The following is a 23,833-nucleotide window of genomic DNA, read 5'->3' as shown; positions in this document are numbered from 1 at the left end:
ACTGTACATACTGCATACTATACAAATAATAATAGCCGCCTGTGTCCTGCAGACATCCTCTTTTTCCTCTTCTGGCGTTGCTGTTTGAGAAGTGTGAACAAGCCACGCAGGGATCAGAATGCATCACCTCCGCCAGCTTTGACGTCGACATCGAGAACTTTGTCCACCAGCAAGAACAGGACCACAAGCCTTTCTTCAGCGAGGACCCTGAACTAGACAACCTGGTAAGTGCTCATTACGTTTTGTATCACCTGCCATTCTTCTAATTTCAGCTCCTAAAAACCTGTTTACTTCCATTATATCTGCACTGCCCCCTACTGGCATATTTGCACTTTATATGTCTTTTGAGGTACTTTAACTTTTAAACAGCCTGTAAGTAACATTTTATTGCAGATAAAAAGTCAGTAGTATTAGTCACAGTGCCACCTCTTGTCCATAGCTCTTTTTTCCTCTATTGTTCTCGTTTCCTTTAACTCTCCTCCTCATATTCATCATCTCTCCTCTTCTGTGCCCTGCAAGACAGTTAACAGTAATTAGAAATTAAGGGAAGTAGGAGGAAAAAGGTCACTGTTCATCATTACCGGGGCGCTCGGCCGACTAGCGCTGCTCAGTCAATTAACTCTGCATCTGTGTGCTTTACGACACACTGGTCACACACGGGTCTTCCGTTCACTAACTCTTCACCGCGACAGTTATAGCACCCGCGCTGCGCTTCCTTCTCGCCTCAGAGAGATGGCACTGAGCCCTGATTAAACGAGCTGCAGTAATTGGCAGATTTATCTCCTCCTTGGCAAAGCATTTTTTAGCCCATTTGGTCGTCCTTGAGTTCTGACTTTGGGCGGTGACTGTTTGAATGGGTAGCTGGAACAGAAAGTTCAGTCGCATCCAACTGTATCAGCAGAACTCAAAAGTGTTTGTAGCATTAAACAACACAACCAGGCAAATAGTGGCAGGGAAAGCTGGCTGAGTAACCTCAAATAACTGTTGGAAAAAAGTGAGAAAAACTTCTTCTTTTCTTTTGAGTAAAGTGATTGTAGTTTATTTAAAGGAATAATTCACTTACAAATGATTTTTTTATTAATATTATTATTTACTCACATTTATGTAGTTTCAGATTCATATAATATTCTTTCTTCCATGATTTGAGTTATTTTCCAGAATGTCCTGGCTGCTCTTTTCATACAATTAATGATAAAAAAGCACCATGAAAATATAATAAAAGGTGCACAATATATGTCTTCAAAAATTTGTATTATAGTTAAGTGTGAGGAACTGATGAAAATAAATAAATAAATACATTTAAAATTATATATTTAAAAACAATGACATTATTTATTTACTCTATTTATTTACTGTATTTATTTATTTATAATACCAATTGGTATTTTACTGACTGTATTTTCTCACTTTGCTCTTTTTGTCAGTTTTAATGTTGTATTTTTAATTTAATTTTTATTATTGGCATCTTGCAAAATTATTGTGTAGGCCAGTCTTGTTATTGTTAATTAGCACTAAAACTACTACAGTAAATATAATTTCTGGTAATTTAAATAAAGCTGAAATAAAATAAAATATATAAATATTAGAGGTAAAATTTTGCCTCACCTTGGCAACTACCTGAAAAAAGTTCTAAAACTGTATACATGAATTAAAAAGACAAAAGCACTTAAAAACTAAAAGAGATAAAAATAAAAGCTGATTCAAAATAGGCATAAATATTATAAAATATGAATAATACAAAAAAAACACTGGTTTAGACCACTCTAATGCAAGACTTTTTCATAAACTCATTCCAGTATCTGCTTGTGTGTTGATGTAGATGGTAAAGGCGATCCAGGTGTTGCGGATTCACCTGCTGGAGCTGGAGAAGGTGAACGAGCTCTGTAAAGACTTCTGCAACCGTTACATCACCTGCCTCAAGACCAAGATGCACAGTGACAATCTGCTACGGAACGACCTGGGCGGCCCGTACTCACCATCACAGACCAACCTCGGCCTGCAGCAGGTCACTCACAAATACAATCTCCCTAGACCTTCAGTCTAAAGGCTAAAGGTTGTTTCTAACGCATAAACACAGTGTCATATGAATGCACAAACTCTCACACCAGTAACATTTACACTTGCACGAACACAAGCTCCTCTCCCGGGGATGCGAAAGGTCACATCTGGCTTGCCCTTGCTGTTCCTGCTGAACTTTGCTGACCTCTGCGTGAGAAGACTTAAAGTACACACTTTTGAACATTTCACGTAGAACAGTCAACTGATTAGAAGTGAATTTAAATGCCCATTAAATGATCAGATTAATCAGAATTAATCATATATACTTGACTGTTCAAAAGTTTGAGGTAAATATGAATAATCATAATCATGTATAGATGTATAGGGTTATTTATATTAAATTAAATAAAAAATAAATATGAATATAAATATGAAGTTATATATATATATATATATAAATATATAAATTATTTTAAATTTAAATTTAAAATTTTAATTTTTTTTATTTTTAAATAAAACAAAAATAAATTTAAAATCGCAACATCGTTTTAAACTTTTAATTGTTTTTTAATCACACTAAAATAATGTTAAATTGGCAGCCATAATGTCTACCACAGTCATAATTAATTGTATTAATTATAATTTTTTTAAATAGTTTTTTAGCAAATAATTTTTTTTAAATAATACTAAACAAACGTTAAATTGGCAGCCCTAATTTTTACCAAATTTCTTTTCCCAAGAAATTGAAATGTGGACACTAACCAGTGTTTCGTCCTCCTCTTCAGGACCTGCTTCAGAACTCATCCCCATCCCTCACCTCTGTCTCCAGCACAGTAAACCCCTCTGGGATCGTGGTCCCTGCCGGTTCACTGCAACAGAACAACGTTGCCATGACCACTATCAACTCTCAGGTGGTCTCAGGTGAGGAGGCCAATCATCAGTCCCTTTCGCTTGCTATAAATTCAGAGATTTCAGCTTCCAGAGAAGCTTTTCTTTCTAAATTCGTGACATCTAATGGAAACAAATGCAGACTTCCATGTACATTATCTACATTTATATAGCTTTCTTTACTAATTTTCTCTCGTTACACAGAACAATACTTTCACATTGTGAATAAAGAATGTCTAATTACTGTGAAATCAAGCTAATTACCGTCAAAACAAGAACTCTTTGTTCTCCTCTTGAGCCACTCCGAATACCCTTTTGTTTTATTTTGGCTCAGTGAAAGGGAGGTGAAATGGTTTGTTTTTGTGCTGCAGGGTAATTAGAGTATGTTTTTAACAGGCAGGTAAAGTGTGTGATAACCGCGCTCCTGTGTCTGTGATTGATTCCCACAGGCGGGACGCTGTATCAGCCGGTGGCAATGGTTACCTCACAGGGGCAGGTGTTGACCCAGGGGTTACCACATGGAACCATCCAAATCCAAAACAATCAGGTGAGGGTAACCGCTCATGCTCGCAGGGCTGTATCTTCACAACTAATGAAACTCTAGAAATCTATTGAATTATTTCTAAACTACAGCACCATGTCTATAACACTGAATCGCTGCTGTTGCAAAGAAGCAAAAGAAGTTTTCTGACATGATATCCATCCACTTTATATTTTCTGTCTATATTAAATATTTACAAATATAGATTTTTTTAAATATACATATTATATAAATATTATTTGTTGTGCATTTACATGGCTTCAGACACTTTTATATATGTTTTGTATATGTTGATGCCTGCTAATGATGACTCTTTTTGAGGCCTATTAATTTAGAGCAGCATTGGCCTATACATGAAACACAAGCAGAACAGATTTCTGTGTAAATAATTAATAAGTCCATTCATGCAATAATTGTCCCATTAAGTGAATGCAACATTCATGTAAGAATGGTTTTACACATTTATTTAAGATTATGATTTTTTAAAATGAATTTATATTAGTTTAATTAATATATTTATTTATTTATTTATTCACATATTGTGCTCTTGCAGATTAAGCATCTTAAACCTCAGAATGATGTCAACCAAAAGAAAATAGTGACTTTAGCATGCATCCAGTAAAACGCTTTTGCATTTTTGCTTGCCTCAGTTTTTTTTCTCCATTCGTTTCATTAAAGCCCAAAATTGGGAAAATATATAAATTATAAGAAAATTCTAAATTGTTATTATTAATATATATATATATAATTGCTTTTATTCCATTCATTTCTGCCATAGTTTTTTTTTTTGAAAATAATTTTTTTTTTAGAAAAAATATACATAATTTCTATTACATTAAATTAATTCATTGTACTTTTATTATATTTTCATTAATATTAAATAAAAGAAACAAGTTATTTAAAATTATATATATATGAATTTATTTAAACAAATACTATGAATTGTTTTTGTTCAGCTGTCATTACTAGCTTTTAAACAATTTATACATGTGCATATATACTCTTTTGCTTTTGCTCCTCTTTTATAACTCACTTTTTTATTGATGAAGTCAAAGTTCAAGCTGATTGGTATTCCGCATTAATGAGGTGATCATGAGTGTGTACAGGATGCAAGTTATTTAGGAATTCTAGAACTCTTAGTTTGTATTTTAATGCCTCAACTAGGAGTCAGGTGAGTTGGGGTTTGATAGACAGCTGGAGCCTGTGTGGATACCCAACTTTGGGCCAAGGCGCTTCACTACACGCAGGCTGGGAATAGAGTTCCGCCCGTAGCTACATCTCCGACAAGCTTTCAGTAATAATACCCCTGCATGAAGCCTCCAATTAATTCACCCTGCTTCCTGAATCACACACTTACACACTGTGTGTGTGTGTGTGTGTGTGTGTGTGTGTGTGTGTGTGTGTGTGTAGAGGAATGGGGAAAGAGCCACATGACACCCAGCTGCAAATGTAATGAGGAGGTTGTTTTTAGAGCTTGATTATTATTTATTTATTTAAAAAATTTAAAATCAGTGGGGAGCTGCTGCTTTTTATGGCTTTCAGTGGCAATGGTAGCATGAAATTAATTATCCTTATTTTCAAAGTGGAAATGTTAATTTTTCCTTTTTCTTTTTCTTTTATTAATTTATTTATTCGCACACGGAGCTCTTGCAGATTATGCATCTTAAACTTCTCTGAAATGTTAATACGCCAGTCTCAGAATGGCATAAACCGAAAGAAAATAAATAGTTAATTTAGCATGCATCCATTAAAACGCTTTTGCATTTCCGCTCGCCTTACATTAATCGTACTTCTGAGCGTATAATAAGTTTGATGAAAAGAGAAAAATGGACTGCATTTACCACAGCTCTTTTACTTGATGAAAGCCTTCAGTAAATGTACCCTCCTTGGCTTTAATTTTAGGTATCATTACTCCCATTGCGTTGCTATGGTGACTGAAGGCATTCCTGCCCCTGCCAAAGAAATGGTGACTGGCGACTCTCTTTGTTTCCGTGGCAACTACCCCTCCCTCTCCCCCGCTCACTTTCTCGTCTCTTTTCTCTCTTCCTTCCGGTGAACCTGGACTTGTGCTCACTCTTGGACGGCGATGACAAGAAATCAAAAAACAAAAGAGGTTTTTTTTTTTTTTTTTTTGTCCTTCCCAAACATGCCACAAACATTATGCGTTCCTGGCTCTTCCAGCATCTCATGGTGAGAAAAAGGAAGTGTTTTCTTCTTACATTATTGCCCTACAAACCAAAGAGAGGCTTGGGGAATTTAAAATGCACTTAATTTTAATCATAGCTGGTTAGAACTTACATAGATAAATACAAACATGTTCAATTACTTATAAATACTAAAAATAAAGCTATACCATTTAAATAATACCTTATGATTTCCTTTTTGGTTTCCAGCATCCTTATCCTACAGAAGACGAGAAAAGACAGATCGCAGCACAAACAAATCTTACCTTATTACAGGTGAACAACTGGTAAGAGCGATAGTGTAATTCACAGCAAAATGGCGCCATCTAATGGCCACAAACAAAATCACCAAACTTGTGTGTGATTTACACGTAGTAGCCTATCTAGCAGAAATCCTGGTATGTCTTATCTGTGTCTTTTTTCTCTCTCTCCTGTCTTTCGAAAGGTTTATCAACGCCCGCAGGCGTATACTGCAGCCCATGCTGGATGCCAGTAATCCCGACCCTGCTCCCAAAGCCAAGAAGATGAAATCTCAGCACAGACCCACGCAGCGCTTCTGGCCCGACTCCATTGTAGCTGGAGTCCTGCAGACACACGGATCCCACTCCTCAAACAATTCAGAGAGTATGTAATATGAACACATTCTCTAGTTAAGTTTTTTGCACTTTATATAATACAGATTGTTTCACAGGGAAATGAACAGGATAATAACAGAATCAATAATGCAAACTTCATCAAATATGAGACAAATTGAGAATTCTGCTGTAAAGCAGCTCTAAAAAGACAATAGTGCCATTATTCAACTCAAGTCGGTCGGTTGGTTCAGTTCAATAATTGCAAAGTTCATCTGTTATGAAACGAGTTCAATTCAGCTATACGCAGTTCTACAGAAGACAATAGTGTCAGTTGTTTCAGTTCAGTTCAATTCAGTTCTTTAATGGAAGATAGTATGCTAAATATTAATCAATTTAGAGGTTTTAAACAATTACTCTTCTATCAAAGTTAAATATATAAAATCCACTTTATACATTTTCATGACTTTTCCCAGAGATTGTAATTATTTCTGTCACTTTTTCAGGCTTGAAATGGAATGGAAATTATAGTTTATGTAGTGAACACATTAAACATAAAGATACACACTACCATTCAAAAGGTTGAGTTTGTAGATTTATTGACTGTAAAAATAAATTAGTGCTTTTATTCAACAAGGATACATTCAAGTGATTTAGTGCATTAAGGTGAAGTTATTAAAGAAATATTTTATTTATAATTTCATTCATAATGTTACAAGATTTCTATTTCAAATAAATGCTGTCTTTTGAAATTCCTATTTATGAAAGAATCCAGAAAAATATGAAAAGCCAATAATAATAAATGTTCAGCATGTTAGAATGATTTATGAAGGATCATGTGACTGGAGGAATGGCAGCTGAAAACTTGCTTTTAAATAACAAGAAAAAATGACATTGCAATATATTTTAAAACAGAAAACAGTTTACTTTTGATTAAACAAAAACAGCCTTGGTGAGCAATAACATAAAGCATTTTACCAATTTTATTTAAAATGGATGAGTGTTACTGACAGTTTACAGTAATACCTGTTAGTTCAAAAAAGACGTGTTTGTGTTTCTGTGTGTATGTGTGTCAGATTCTCTTGGCATGGACGGCCTGCAGTCTCTGTCCTCAGACTCCGCCACGCTGGCGATGCAGCAAGCCATGCTGGGAGGAACTGAGGATTCCATGGACGGCACAGAGGAGGAGGACGATGAAGAGGAGGAAGAGGAGGGAATTGACGAGGAGGAAGATGAAGATGAAGAAATCGAGGGAGGCAGACAGATGGCTCGGAGAGATCTGGGCCTCAACCACAACGAAGGACTTGAATAAAGGATCAGATAGACGAAAATGTCAAAACTGACTAAACTCCTACTCATCCCCATGGCAACACATCTAAACACCGCCTGAAGGTTTCCAGTGGACACTAAGTGCCGTGGAACATCCAAATTAGAATGAAGAGGACGGGCCTGTTATGGACTCGATGAATGAATAAAATTCATGTTAAAGTGAGAACTCGAAGGAGGACAGAAGAACATTGTACTGTATATTGGGCCGTTAGCCAAGTGCTCATGCTACTCTCATGCATATAATCCATTTAAGCCTTACTTTGTTTAATATGTCTTTTTGGTTCTCAGGTGTCTTAGCATGACATAATGTCTATCCTCTTACAGTCATATTGATAACCATGCAATGAGTGGATGTTTTAGGCATGTTTCTTTCTTTTTTCTTTTTATTTTTGTAGTTAACGAAATATTCAGTCTTCGAAGATTAAAAAAGAAATGCCTGACAGCACAATGTATGTACATTTGATAGTGATGCATTTTACCCAGACACTTCCTATTTATTTTCCAAACTGTCAAAAAGCAGTGGCACAATCAACAAGGATGCTGTCCGCCGAAAAAAACATCAGCCTCGTTCGAAACAAACGCATGTTGGGAGACTCGAAGCAGAGTGCCAAGCATCTCTTACACGTACGGAACAAATCTCTCGTGCCCTTCTGAAACCGCAGGACCTACAAATGACGTTTACTGAAGAACACTGCAGGACAAAAAAAGAGACATATTTACAGGTGCGTATCACAACCTGAAACGCCCATCTTTATTTTATGTCAAGGACGAAACAAAAACTGTGAAGATGTTTCTGAGCTTTTCGGCTTACTGTGTCTACAGATTTAATCGCCTGTTTCTGATGTGATGTTTAGAAAAGACAGGATGTTTCTGAATGTTATTGCAGTTGGTCTTTGTGAAGTACATGTTTCTCATGATCCTTTTCTTGGTTGTTTTTTTAAATGGTTCTTCCAGAGCAAGTGATAATAGGGGAGCTTTTTAATTATTTGTTTGTATACATTGTTGTCATAATCTATTGTGTTTCAGTAGATCATTTTTGATAATTAAAAACTATGTCTCTAATGGACCTGGGTGTCATTTTGCAAACTAATATACAGTATAGCTACTACAAATGAATACATAAATAATCAACTCAAAACCATCAATATAACAACAATATTATATTACTATAATTTAAAAGTATAAACTCAAAAATAAAATTTAAAATTAGGATAAAATAAAATAAAGTAAACTAATATTAGATGACAAAAAAAGGTGAAACGCTAAACTAAAACTGAAAAAAAAAAAATACAAATATATAAAATAGCTATTATAAAACCCAATAATTCAAGATATTCATTAAAAAAAACATGGTTTATAAACGATGCAAAAATAACTTCACAAAAGTGACAAAAAAAAAAAATATATACTTCTATAACCAAAACTAAAACTTAAAGAACATTAATATTTAAATTGTTATTTATTTATTTATTTTGATAACTTTTAGGTTTAGTTGTTCAGAATCATAATATTCACAAGCATAGTTGTCTGTATTGGTTTAGGAGCAACACAACAATTGCAGTATCAATATCTATAGACCCAAGGCCTTGACAATTACTTAAACCACAATGTTACTCTGGTCATCATTTTTGTAACCTAAATAACTATAACCTCAAGCTCTAGCTGTGAATAAAAATAAATCCTCATGATATCCTGCAAGGATTTTTTTAAACCTATTCAAGGCCACTGGCAACTGCCGAAGTCTCCACTGTTTTTCCATCTGTGGATATTTTTGGGTGACTTAAGATGTTATAAATCACCTTCACATGAGCAGACAGCTCGCTGGTGTTTAATTTACGTGGCCAATTCTGGATGTTTACTTGGATTGAAAACTCCTCAGTCTGAATGTTCGCATAGGTTTCTATAAAAGTTATGCCTAAAAGCTGCACAGTACATTCAAATAAACATCTTCTGGGGATGAATGGGTTAAACAACAATCTAAGTAGCTCTAAACTTTGTGAAGGTCTGTATGCATCTGAAATAACAGTGTTTGTGGATTCTTGTACATGCACTCTTGAGCATGGCTTCTCAGGCAGGGCTGTTCAGGGCTGGAGAATATAAATAACCTGGGAAATGACAGAGGCAAGAAAAGCCACATAACTGGGTACATTTGAAGTGGATCGGTGGCACAGGACTGATGGGCATGTTAGGGAATTCAGTAGATCTGCAGTCCATCTCCACCCTCTCCCTCTCTGCTTTTGCCCCAGCAGGCTTGAAATTCCTCTCTAACTCTTTTAATTACCCTGTAAACCAGCCCAGTACAGCCTCTCATTTCGCTTAGACCTCCTCCAGTACTTAAGATCCACGTCAGCATCCCTCTCCTCTCCAGCCTCAGGACCAGTTTACTGCTGGATTGATCCACAATACATTCATCTACGGGGCAAGGAAATCATAAGGTACTGTAATATTTTTTTTATTTCTTTTTTTTTCCACACTTAATAGAGGCCTATTAATCCTGCATCATTCTAAACCATAGATTAAAATGAAAAAGTTTCATATTTTACAGCCTTAAACCTTGGGTTAGAAATTAATCCAGAACATTCTGGGTTTCGTAACTGTACCTTTGAAAACAACGCTACCTGTTTAACATTCAAATTAATTTATTAAATTCTTATTAGCATATTGATTTGACCAATACATCAATGGCATGAGTTGCTGTTGTTGGGTTTAAAGTGCCCCTATCATGGGTAATGAAAGGTTTATATTTTGGTTTTGGGAGTCCCCAACAACAGGTTGACATGCATGCAAGGTCAAAAAAACACTTTCATTGTCTTATAATATGCATTTATTTTTACCTTACTTGCTCAATGACTCCCAAACGATTCGCTCAACGATTTAACCCCTTCTTTACGTGACGCTAATCTGCGATGATTGGTCCGAATGGATCATACCTGTAAAGCCTGATAAAGCAGCATTTGTGAGCGCAGTGCTGCTTTGTGTTCAGCCATCACCGGGGACAGCGCTATTTTACCCGTACAGTCTAGTACAGGGATAGGCAACGTCGGTCCTGGAGTGCCGCTGTCCTGCAGAGTTTAGCTCTAACCCTAATCAAATACACCTGAACAAGCTTATCAAGGTCTTCAGGATTACTACGGCTACAGACAAGTGAGGTTTTTTTTCAGGGTTGGAGCTAAACTCTGCAGGACATCGGCACTCCAGGACTGACGTTGCCTACCCATGGTCTAGTATAAGTAGGCGAATTGGGACGCAACATTTTACCGCTACAAAAAAAAAAAAAAAACAGCATCTAGTGGCAAAGAATTAATTTGCATTTTCACCAACAAGTGGGCGGGCAATATGCTAATGTTTCAAGTTGTCCTCTACATGACTTGGCTTGGGATTCATTTTAAAAACCACTCGTTTCAATGATTCAGAGTCGACTTCTTTTGAGAGACAATAACTTTTTAAACGGTGCACTTTCAGATTTAAACCTCTGCAGGGTGTTTTCATTCACTTAGAGCTGTATTACACACAGCATGAAAGCTAATTTTCAAAAATACATAATAGGGACACTTTTAATTCCTTCCTTACTTCCTATTTGTCCTCAATAAATTTTCAGACCACAATTGTAAGAACAAAACTCTTCGTCACTCCAATTAATTTGTTTTATGTTTGACATTTCATTCCCCCCTTCAAAGTAGGCTACATGAAAGTTTAGGTGACTGTAAAGCTTACAAATATTTAATAAGGCAAACCCTATTCTATTTGTGATTGGTTGTTTGATGCTACGGAGAATCGTTTCAGGGTATTCCAGGGTTAAAAATCGGCGTTAAAACAGTGTGAAACTTCTCTTAACCCGGGGTTAAAACGGGTTAAAAAGACGATAATTCTGATCCGTATGCAGTGTGTAAAAATCACAATATTGTGCTATATAATAATCAAGCACTTGTGTGTTAAAGTAGCAGTACATCAATGGTTTGGTTAATGTGAACTCACATAGCTGCTAACGTATTTAATGGAAGACATAATTACTGTTTAATGGAATAATTTCATGGAACACATAATTTGATACTTTATCTTGTAAGTAAGACTAATCATTCATTTTATGTCTTCTTGTATCTCTTGCTATTAAACCATATCATCAAAGTGCTATTTGATAAGTTAAGTTGTCCCTTATACACTCATATTTATGTTAATGTACATTTTATGCAAAATGTCCATATGGATGACAGCACAGATGATTAAACCAAGAAACTTTTAACCAGAATAATATTTTTGGTCTTTTCTGTTGCCATCCACAGTTGCCAGCATGTCCATCGCCAATACGGCTGCCCAGGCGATGCTCTCTGATGCCCTTCTGAGGGACAGTAATGGGGACAATCGCATTCGATACCTGGAGCTGGATTTGCCATTGGATAAAGTCATCAAGTTCATTTCTGTGGGCCTGCCGCTCCTTCTGGTGTCCATGGCCTTTGCCAGAGAGATTTCTATTGGTTAGCAGCTCTTTTCTTCTCTCTGGTGTCTGTGTGAGAATCACAGGACATCAGAGCGGCACTGCAGTAATTTCACAAACCCCTGAGTTAATTGACTGACCATTAGCTTGAGGGCTGCACTGATGGAACGCTGGATGTAATTAGTGTTCATCTGAGGTGACGGTGCTATCTGCACTGCTTAGGAAGGAAAGCCGTGGTGGAATATGAGAATTAAGCATCTGCTAATGATTATTAGCAGTTTATATGATATCGCAAACCAACTGGAGTTGCTTTCAGGGGAGAAATCTTTAGTGACTGCCTGGTATGGGTGCCAATTGCTGGCTATAAATGCCACTAACTTGAGCTTTTCCTGCCAACAGTGCATTGGAGAGAACTGTCTGTTTTGTGTAGGCAGTTGACTTTGAGGTTGCAATCAGTTCCTCTGGAGCTGGTCTGCAATCAGCTCACACAGATGTTAATTGGCATGAGGATGATTAAGAGAGACGTGTAGAGATGACAAGGGTCTGTAATTACAGTCAGTCTGCTCTTTCCCGGTTCTCTATTTCAGACTAACGAGAAGATATGTTAATTAAAGTGAGACGTGCAAGGCAAGCTGACTGATTCTCCCTCCTTCTGATATGGTCTGACAACAGTCAGGTTATTGGTTAGGATACATCAACACAAACTTTACAGTGGAAGGAAAATCACATGCTAATGCAGTTTGAGGCAAAGAAAGAAAGAAAGAAAGAAAGAAAGAAAGAAAGAAAGAAAGAGAAAGAAAGAAAAAGGCAGAATAAATTTATTAGGATCAAAAAGTCAACTAGCAAACTTTTTTTTAATACAATTTTTATTATATTATCAAAAATGTTGGGCCCACTGTATATTTACTGGCATAAATAGATTAAGATGGAATTTTTAGGAAACTCAGATGTCTATGAATATCTATCCTGGTTTGGTATCATATAATTTGCAGATGTTTGGTGGAGCTCAGTTATCCATAATTGCCATTGGTTGGGGCATGTTGTGTTCAGTCAGTAAACTGGAGGCTGACTGTAGGTTTTGGAGGGTGACACAGATGTTTAAGTGGTCCATATAAAGTAGGGCTTGGCCTCCTCTCAGCAGCTGGGTCACACCCTCTCGGCCAGGCAGCAAAACTCTCCACAGAAGGGTGTGTCCTGCCTGCCTTGGTGGTTTCACCATCTGTATCCCTGAAAAAAGATCTAGTGCTATTATAGACATGCCACCCAGATTCTCCACTTATACAGCATCAAGTGATGCTAGAATACTGTGATTTTGTCTCAGCATGTTCATTTTCTCTGTTTCTCCTCCCAGGCCCACAGATTAGCTGCTTTCCACCCAACAACTTCACAGTGAAGCAGGCAGCATATGTGGATACGTACTGCTGGGACTCTCTCATGCACCATGAGTTTGACACAGATGAGAACTTAGAAGAACGTTCACTGTGGGTTCATAAAGTGAGTAAAAACATTCAGAAAATGCATCACAAATTATATATATTTTTTAAATGTCTCAGCTGTTTTCCTAGACAGTGTCATAAAATAGAAAGCAATTGGAAACATTGCTTTTTTTCTCTTGATTTTACATGGAGTTTTAGAAGATATCTGAAGCTAAATCTATTTAGTCTAAAGCCACAAGTTTAAATATGAACCTGAATGTTATATGAAAAAAATCAGTTTTATAGCTCCGAATTTTACTTTTTTAACAATTATCTAATTTGTGTCAATTTTAATTATTTCATACATTTGGGACAAATCTGAAAGATTAATACTTCTAAAAAGTTATAGTATATTATTACTAAATATGTTATTTAATAAGCAAATCAAAATTAATATCATAGATAAACAATATAGTATAATAAATATTATAAATAAATGAATAAATATTAATATTGTAAATAAATATATACATAATATATTATTTTTACTGAATTAGTAAATATTAATAGTATAAATAAATGAGTTAAAAAATTAATAATCGAAAAAAATAATAATATATTTATTTATTACATAAATACATATATTAATACAAATATTCAAAGTAATATTTAACAAGTAAATTAATATAAATAAATAAATACTTGGTAAATGAACTCAATGGTAAATCGACAGTAAACCGTTTTTCTCATGACGGAACTGGTTATGGTTTTGCTTGTGCAGATGTTTCCATACTCCTTATTGGTCATGGCCATGATGATGTACCTGCCGGCTCTGATCTGGCGCTATCTGGCCGTGCCCAGCTTGACCTCTGACCTGTTCTTCATCATCGACGAGCTGGACAAGTCTTACAACCGCTCTGTCCGCCTGGCTCAAAGCATCCTGGACCTAAAACAGCACTCAGAAAACCCACTGCAGTTTCAGGCTGAGCTTGAGAGGTATCTTATTTTCAAAAAAAAAAAAAAAAAAAAAAAAAAAAATTATATATTGTTTTTTTCAGATATTAAACATGAAATCCTTTTATTTTTCTCTTTTTAGAGCCAAGCGCAAGCGTTATTTTGAGTACCCCCTGCTGGAGAGATACATGCAGTGCAAGCATGGCTCCTACTTCCTGGTCAGCATGCTCTTCCTGCGAGGCTTCCTGCTCCTGACCTTCATGTCCGCCTCGTGCCTCTACCTGATCTACTTCCACCTCTCCGCCTTTCTACAAGATGAATTCAGCTGCTTTGTGCGCACCGGCCTCCTCCGTGACCAGCCCTGGGTGCCTGAGCTAGTTCAGTGTAAAATGACTGGCCTACTTGTGTTCCAAGTCATTAGCATAGCTAACGGTGCCGTCTATGTGCTGCTAGCTCCTATTGTTCTCTTTAGCCTGCTGCGTTTGTTCTGTTGGGACACAACCTTCCTCTCCCTTTATGAGGTGCTGCCAGGATTGGGGCTCATGAGCGGTCAGAAACTGGGCTGCCCGCTTAACGATCTCAACGTGCTGCTTCTCTTTCTGCGCGCCAACGTAGCGCAGCTGCAATCGTACAGCCGCCTGAGGGCCGTTTGCTCCCTCGCTCCTCCTCGGCTGAAGGGTGCTAAGGGCGTGCTGATGGGGGAGCAGGCCGAGGAGGCTGCGGAGGCTGCCGAGGAGCTCGAGGAGGAGATTAGAGAGGCCAGAGAGGAGGGCAAACTCAATCTAGTAGACATCATGACTGTGCTGGGAGCAGCCAGAGGAAACGCTGTGAACTGTCCAGAGCAGCGCCCTCTTGTGGAACAAGACATGACGCTTGGTACAGTCACTCTCATCTATATACTTAAACGCATCCTGCTCATTGGCATTTTTGTGGCTGTCATATGGGAAGTTCAGAAAATCATCAAAGTGACTTAAATTTATGATATATGGTGTTGGAAATCATTTGTGTCCCGGAATGTGTAAAAAACTATTTTTGTGTTAAGAGATAATATGCAAAAGATGAGCCATATATAGCATTTAAATATGAGTCTGTTTCTCAACGCACATTGTGTTTTTGTTTCTTAATAAATTTGGCTAATATTTTTTACCAAATGTCCATAACCTGTTTTATGGAATTCCACATTTAAAATCAGTGAAAAAAGTCTTAATAGGCCTAATTCATACTGCTTTTCTGGAAGTCTGGGCAATCGTTGCTAATATATCTTATATATATTACAAAAAATGTACATATAAAACAATTTTATCTGTTCTAATGGAGGCTTAAAAAAAAATTCTTAATAAGTTCTAGCAGCTCTGCACTTTATTTTTAACACTTATCATCAGGTTTCAACCCCAAATTTTTGCCCCTAACAGCACTCTCTGTCTCTTTACAGAGCCTAACCACCAGGGGTACCATGAGTTGAAGGAGACTACAACATGTTGTTTTGCCTAAAGCACCAGCCAATGGACTGAAGCAGCACTGTCAGACTCTAGAGGGCCCCGTAGAACAGCTAAACCTCTGAGATGAACTAAAGATGAAGATAGACTAGAACATCCAATAGCTAAAAATTCCTCCATTATAGTCCAGAATCAAACAAATCTGGATTTAAAATAATTCTTATGGATTTCTTACACAGAGCACCTCAGGAATAAGAACTAAAAGTCTGTACTGACAATTCGAAAAGCCTCCAATAGTTAAGCCTTCTTAAACTTGAGCATTTTTATATCTTTATTTATTCTTTTCATTCTTATTATCTGATGTTTGTGGATTCCATGCTTCTTTGAAAACTGGATGCTTTACTTGACCTTTTATTCTCTTTTGTAAGTATAGTGAAATAAAATTTGTTTGTATTTGTGCTTTGTTTGTTCATTTCCACGTTACTGTTCAAAAGACTGAGATCAGAAGAAAAGTAATTTTTCAAAGAATCCTAAAGAATAAATATACAAAAAGCATTGATGATGATAGGAGGTATTAGTTTTTGTATATATTAGTTTCTTGAGCACCAAATCAGCATATAAGGATCATGTGACTGCGGCTGCTGAAGATTCAACTTTGCCATCACAGGAATAAATTACATTTCAAAATATATTACAATAGAAAATAGTTATTTTAAATTGTTATAACAATATTACTGTTTTCACTGTATTTTTGACCAAATAAATGGTGAGCATAAGAAACTCCTTTCAAAAACATTACAAATCTTACCTACCCCAAACTTTTAAACAGTATCATATATTTTCCATAATAAATATTTTTCATCAAATGAAATAAGACTACATGAACTGAGCATATTTCACGTTTTTATACCTACAGACTAGCATGACTTGTGCACTCTTCTCCTGTACCCTAGAGAGAAATATCACCTTCTCCTATGAGAATTAACTCGTCCCATAATTGCCAGACTTTCTCAAGTTTCTGTTCCAACGAGAACTATCAGTAGACCATGGCTCCTTATCTTATGTTTTAAAGATGTTACTTCCTCCTTCTTCAGTGTAAAGTTTTACTGTATCTGCTTAAAGGTTCACACATCCAAGCACTGAAAATGTGGATTTCAGTGCTAAATTGAAAATACAGTACATCTATCTAAAAGACAATAAGTTTGCGAGACATTCCTGTCAAGATTTTAAAGATGTAGGACAACAGCATTTTTTTAGAATGATATTTAGAACAAATTACCATTAGGCACTTGCAGTACACAAAACTTGAAATATTTTGGATAAATCGAGTGAATTCTTTCTTCCAAATTAAATTCCAGTATCATATTTTTCACTACAGCTAAAACACACCAATCCTTTTCAGGATAAGAACATTGTTATTAAACATCAGGTTGAGGCAAGTTATCACACATTAAGAAACAGACATTGCCTTTCAAAAATAGCCCCGAGTATTGAGTGGAGTAAAACCCCAGTGTCCCTTACATCATTTACTATCATCGGCCTCTTCCTGTTTTTGCTGTGGCTCATTGAAAGTCTGTTTGGAGAGATGCTACCTTGTTTCCATGCCCAGTCCATCTGCTGCCCTCTCTGCGTGAGATCCATTTGTTCAGCACCAATGTTTGATCTCAAAGACACTTTATTCTCACAGTATGGCCACAGACAGAACCCGAGGAGGGCAATAGGCAAAACAGTCTGGATCTTATTGAGCAAGTGTAAATTAGATGCTAGTCGTTTGAATCTAATAAACTATTTCAAATCATTCATGGAAGGGGGTCACAGCTGTGCATATTTGCCTTACATTCAGTAGCTTAAACAAGAGCCACACACTTCAAAGATCTACATTGATACGCTTTCTTGCACCATCATAAACAAGGACAACAATTTGAGACGGTGTTATTTACTGTAGCACCGATAGAGAGAGAAGGGGTCACTTGAGTAACACACCATTAATACCAACTTTGGTGACGCACACCGGTTTGCCCTGTGATCAGAGTTGAGTTAACGAGCCTGCTACAAGCCAGGAGAAACTCAATTAGTTTGATGGAGTACTGAAGTGGAGATCTGCCCAGAGGATTTCATAATGGTGTTCTCAGAGGTGAAACCAGAACAGCAACTAGTAAATCAGCTCTAGAGAAGAGAAGCCTGAAAGGGCAAAAACAGAAACGCTAATTGGAAAGTCATTAGGCCTTTGGTCTTTATGCTACAGGTATGTGGCCCACTCATGAATATGAAACAGATAGTTCTGGAAAGCATAAAAGACCTTGATTCCTCAGTCCTTTATAACTGGTGTTGATATTCTGTATATGTTCCGTTCTAAACGTGATTTTAAGCGACAACTTGAAAAAACAAATACAGACTATGTCCACATGAGGGCAGGATTTAGTTATATATTAAATTTACTTCAGATCAACAGAATTTAATAAATAATATTTTAGCACATAGGCCTATATAGCGTTAAAAGACAAGAAGTGTAGGATAAATACATGCAGTTTAAAGGACGTTTGGGTGAATTCAGGTAAATAAATTGGGACACCACTGAGATGACTGAATAACCTGAATTCACCCTAATCATTTTATTAGCTGAATTAATTTATTGAGACGTTAAGCCAGGATTGGTAAGGGCCACGTGACTACCTATTTACGTCATGACGTAAAAGAATCATTAAATCATTTTTTTTATTAGTTCGTTTAAATAAACTGTCATATATGCTTATACAGGTATGTATTACATAGCCTATATGTATGTATTATTCAAATTAAATATGAATTAATATTTAAATGTATTTTCCTTGTTGGCCTACCATTTTTATTTTGATTAAGGTCCGATTTCTTCCAGAAGACTATACAGCACCTTTTTGGAAAATACTTAAAATATTACAACAAGACTTAAAATATTTTACATGAATAATTTTTGAATAATGAATAGTTGTTGTACGCACTGGCATTTTTGTTTAGTGTGTAGCCTAGGCCTATTTGTATTTTTGAGTAAGCTGCAGGGCCTGTAGGCTACTCTGTTCTAATTAATGAGAACCGATTCCAGTCGCAGTAGTTTTGACTCGCTTTAGGAGCTGATCATGTGTCTCGTGCTACAGTAAGTATGTTTGTTAAAAACCAGCGAAGGCCTGCAGGCGCGTAGCGCAAATCGTTGTAAGGCAGACTATTAAGGCTATCTATAAACTCTATAACTAAATCTGAGTTCATATTCTTTTTATTTAGACATTTTAGAGAAGTGCTAGCCAAAAGGGGACAGAAAAGGAAGACAACTCTGCACTTGAAAAGTGTATTGGAATATAAGAATAGATTAATTTAATATTTAAATGACCAGTATTGGGGAAACTACTCTGAAACTGTAGCTTGATAGGCTACACTGATTAGCGCGATGATATCATCTTGGATGTGACATTTCATCTCGGATGTAATAAGCGACGTACAAAGAACGGACCCAAGACGTGAGATTTAATCGTAGCCACCGCTCACGTCAATATTGGTAAATTCCAAGTTTTTCGCTGAAATACCATACTCCCAGTTTTCTGTCGTACGTTCGTTTCGTAAATGAGGCCCAATATTTCCATGACTTTTAGTTTACCTTCACAACACTGTGATTTGGCTTGACCAATGCCGTGAGTTTGGGGCAGCGGGACTATGCGTTCTTGATCCAATGGCAGAAAGTGGAGTGTTTAGGAAACCTGCTTGGGGGGATCTTTGTTTGTGTCCAAAACTGCCCCTATATCCTAATATATATAGTGTACTGTTTAAATGGTTTTGGACACCACAAATGGCTGTAGTCTCAAGTAGTTCACTATAGGGCCTTTCGCACCGCTTTAGTTCCAGAGCTAAATGTACAGTACTAAAGTACTGGGACGATTTTGCGCGAACTGTTTCCCAGTACCATTTAAAAGGTTGCATTCGCACCAAGAGTGTGTACTAGGATGTGACGTAAGCCGGTGTTGTGCCCAATTTTGACCCCCAGCCAAAAAACTACCCACAAACCTACAAATACTAGGGGGGTAATAACCTAGCAGGGGGTCAGAATTGGGCACAACCCCTCCCCCAAACCTACTCCTAAACCTACCAATACTAGGGGGGTAATAATCTAGCAGGGGGTCAGAATTGGGCACAACACCGTCGACAGCGATGTCCTTTGTGCGTGGCTTTCAACAATGTTAACAAAGAATAACAGTGTTAACAACAGGAAGATGGAGGACGCTGTGATAGGAGCTGTGTTTTCGTTGTGTCTTGTGGGTTTCACAATAATGCACATGGAATATTTACGTATATGTAAAGCGATTGAAAGAACGGAAAGGAGGACTAATTTGATTTACAGTATGTTACACAGCGTTTTAAATCATGGTGGGTGAGGGCGTTTTCGAACGTTTCTGGCCAATCAATGTCTACTTATGTCACGGGTAGTACTAGTTGTGCTGTTTAGACCCTGCTCCAGAATAGGAGCTAATTTGGTTCTTGAAAAAGGTAGTCCGGTACTAAAATCTCACCCAGTTCCTGCAGTGTGAAAACGTCCAAAAGTGGAAAATTCCACAATTATTCAAAATACCATGAAAAAGATCCTCCTCTGCAAAATTCCCATATATGAGGGTACAGGGGCAATTTCGAACACAGCCAGTGTCTGAATTCACTCACTCGTTTTCATTTACTCATTCAAGTGAACCATATTAATGGAGTAGGCTAATGGTTTAATTGTGTTTATCTTTAGATTTTCTTTGAACCTTTGTACAGCACTTTGGTAAGTTGTGTGGCTGTTTTTAAACGTGGTAAAAAAATAACTTGAACTTGAGTAATGTAGGAAATAGTGAATGAGGGTATAGGGTGGGATTTTGGATTCAGCCTTTCATTTTTCAATTGCGCTAGTGGTGCAGAAATTTAATGCTTGCACTTAATGATGAATGATAAATGTTTAGGAACACATTAACACTTCTGTTAAAATAGAATATAATCTGGAATGAATTCCCTAAAAGCCCCGATGCTGCTTTCAAATTCCCATCTTTCTCGCTCCTTGCATTTGTGGTCTACTGACATTAGTTCCTGTTATTTTTTTCCTCCTCTCTAGAGAGCTTGGTGAGAACAAACGGTGGGATGGAAAACGACAGCCAATTATTCCTTGTCAACTCGTTTGTTTCCTTTGTATCTGTTGTTGTCGTACCGAAGCAAAGGTTGATTTTCAGTGATTTCCAGCTAATGTCCAATTAAGACGGATGTGGGCTTTTTGTGCCGGTATCAAGGGAAGTGAACTGGTGTGATGATGGATGCTGCGTGTGCCAAGTGGGATGAGCTGGAAAGCAGGACTCTGTTTGCTTAGGCCCAACATGATTCAGTAATGGATCTCTAATCTTGTTGAGAGAGGAGAGCTGGGGGGAAAAAGAGGCAGACGGGAAAACAATAAGCAAGGACCTTTGTCATGCTCTGCTGCTGCCTGGGAAACCTTGATTACTGTTGTTAAAAGCTGCTCGCCACAGCTGAAATAGAAGGTGAAAAGTATCTAGACCGTGGCACAATGTACATTATTGGGTCTCCGCATGAGCTGATGACAAGATCGATATCTCAGACCTCGTTTTTAAGGAACTGCTGCTTTAAGGTTGCACAGATTAAAGAAAACACTCTCTATAAATATGCCCATATATACCAAGTATCTTGTCAGGCATCGCGGTTCAGATGCCCTCGTCAAAGCTTAAAAGGAAATGCCAGTTGGAATCAAACACGGAGCTATTTTTTTAGTCTGAGCACATTAACTTTGTATTCCAGCCTCTGAGCCATGACAGCACAGAGAATGCGTGTTATCTGAGTGGTGTAATGTCAACCTGTATGGGGGGAGAAGCTGACCTTGCAGTCATTCAACAAAGCAGAAGTGAAGGTGAATGACAGGCTGCTTAGAGCGGTGTACGAGGTGAAGATATTCCCTGTTTATTCCCAGCGGCTTCACATCTGTGTGGAGGCTGATAATAGGCAGGGAAGAGGAACACCTGTTTATATGACTCATGTGTGAGAGCTAGAGGAAGGAGCAAGGTTGGGTCCAATGTCATAACTGGTAATCACTGAGAACCGCTGAAAATGCATAATCGGGATCCCGACAGACCATATTCTATCTACACAATAATAGTGTCTACATGGTGTGGTATATCAGTGTACCATCCAGGTGTAGATCATAGAGTTATATGATGATATGATTCTCATTTTTGGTGTCCAGATATAGTAATTAATAAAAAATAATGTAATTGATTTCTGTAATGAACGTATTTTTAAAAAAAAATAAAACACAATAAAGTTAAAAAAAAAGATTGTTTTTAAAAACTATGTTAAAAAATATTTTAATTAAAAACTATTTTATATTTAATAAAATTAAAATGTGTTTATTTTTATGGAGCATAAATTAATAAAGTATATAGTAAAGGTATATAGTGAAGGATATTTATTAAACTATTAAGATCATTTTTTTAACTAAAATATATTTTGAAATTTTATGTAAGTCAAAGTAAAAAAAAACTGATATTCTACAAAATTAAATACAGTGAAGTATTTTTTATTTCAGTTTATATTATTTGTAAACTAATTAAAAGTAACATTTTACAATAATCTTGTACAGCTGTGTTATTTTAGTTTTATTACAGTTTTGAATAATATTTGGATTTTTTTTTTCAATTTTAGTAATTTTGTACATCAAGTAAACTAAATTAAAATGAGAAATGCTTAAATAAAACTGTTTTCTGTATTTTACAAAGCATATTTCAATTAGAATTTATTTTTTATTTAATATGTTTTTATTTAATTTTGGTTATGGTTTTAGTTTTAGTTTCCGTTTTATTTTTATTTAACTTTAATAGCCCTGGTACATCATGGGCTAATCTTTGTTGAGTTTCATTTCTACCTAAACTACTATTTTTTTTATTTTTCTTTTTTTTAAGTAACATTTACCAAGATAAATGAATGCTGTACAAACTATTTTCAGTTAACTGTTTAATGAAACAATGTGAACATACAGAACATTATTGCAAAATTCATTGAGCCAAGCCTGTCACTGATGTTAGACTCTAGCAAATTTTGGGATGTTATCTCGCAGCAGTGAGGAGTACTACAATAAGGATATTAAAAAGGTAAGGCCAAGTATGATTTTAATATATGCACTTGAGAAAAAACACATTATTATTCAAATTTTGGGAATAAATGTTGCCTTTGTATTGCAAGATTAAGTATAATAGAAGTTTAATGAGAATACAATGCACTTTATAGAGCAATGAAGTTGCAAGCAATAAGTTCCAAATCCTCTTAGAATTTTTCAAATCATATGAAGTGAACCACAGATTCGTTATGCTTTAAGGTTTATAATTTCTCCTTGTTTGCCCTCTGTCACAGTTTTGCTGCAAAAGCAGAACAGAAATTAAACTGATGAAATTGCAAGAGCTACAGGATGTTGGTCTGATGCAGTGTGCATGTTGAGAGACTGGCCACGTGCCCGACTCTCAGCAATCACAATAGTTCCCAAAGAGATTCTGCAAATGAGTGTGTGCTTATATGCATGAATGTAAATATATAGATGTTGAATATTTATGTTGTTGTGTCCCGCTGACACCTGGAAGAAAGCAGCTGCAGTGGGCTCAGAGGCATACACTTGTGATTTACGAAACACGTCTGCAAAACCATGCGCTGTACAGCTGGGGAAAAACCAACAAGTGGTGAACAGCTGTCATCACCAAAAGCACAAATTCTGAAATTACACCGAATTTATATCTTGTCCTCCTTTTGGCTATGAGGTTTTCAGGGTTAAAATGCAGTCTTAACAAGCAGAGAAATAATGCTTTTTTTATTTTCTTTTGTACAAAACAAGATTGTTCTTACTTTAATTGTTTATAATAATAACAACAATAATAATCAAATAATACTGTCCTGTGTAACACAAAAGAAGAAACTTTCTGTTAAAATACACTACCTTTCAAAAGTTTGGGATAAGTTAAAATGTTTTAAATGTTTTTGAAAGACATCACTTATGCTCACCATGGCTGAATTTATATGACCATAAAAAATAATAAAACCGTTATA

The 23,833-nt window shown here is 36.4% G+C and overlaps 1 protein-coding gene across 1 annotated transcript in view; it reads left to right on the top strand.

Annotated features, from left to right (window-relative positions):
- Positions 1–16,207, top strand: part of LOC109072669 (homeobox protein PKNOX2-like) — a 69,694-nt gene extending 53,487 nt beyond the window's left edge. The window contains exons 5-17 of the mRNA XM_042732018.1: positions 53–224; positions 1,820–2,005; positions 2,784–2,919; positions 3,336–3,432; positions 5,479–5,617; positions 5,821–5,897; positions 6,056–6,234; positions 7,259–7,492; positions 11,792–11,983; positions 13,295–13,437; positions 14,140–14,354; positions 14,455–15,188; positions 15,745–16,207. Coding sequence (XP_042587952.1) covers positions 53–224; positions 1,820–2,005; positions 2,784–2,919; positions 3,336–3,432; positions 5,479–5,617; positions 5,821–5,897; positions 6,056–6,234; positions 7,259–7,492; positions 11,792–11,983; positions 13,295–13,437; positions 14,140–14,354; positions 14,455–15,188; positions 15,745–15,803 — 2,563 coding nt within the window. The 3' untranslated portion in view covers positions 15,804–16,207. The remainder of the gene's footprint in view (positions 1–52; positions 225–1,819; positions 2,006–2,783; positions 2,920–3,335; positions 3,433–5,478; positions 5,618–5,820; positions 5,898–6,055; positions 6,235–7,258; positions 7,493–11,791; positions 11,984–13,294; positions 13,438–14,139; positions 14,355–14,454; positions 15,189–15,744) is intronic.
- Positions 16,208–23,833: the final 7,626 nt, after the last annotated feature.

The sequence above is a fragment of the Cyprinus carpio genome, chromosome B10, assembly GCF_018340385.1.
Source record: "Cyprinus carpio isolate SPL01 chromosome B10, ASM1834038v1, whole genome shotgun sequence".
NCBI lineage: Eukaryota > Metazoa > Chordata > Actinopteri > Cypriniformes > Cyprinidae > Cyprinus > Cyprinus carpio.
Note: the sequence above shows the minus strand (reverse complement) of the source record. Positions and strands in the feature narration are given on the sequence as shown.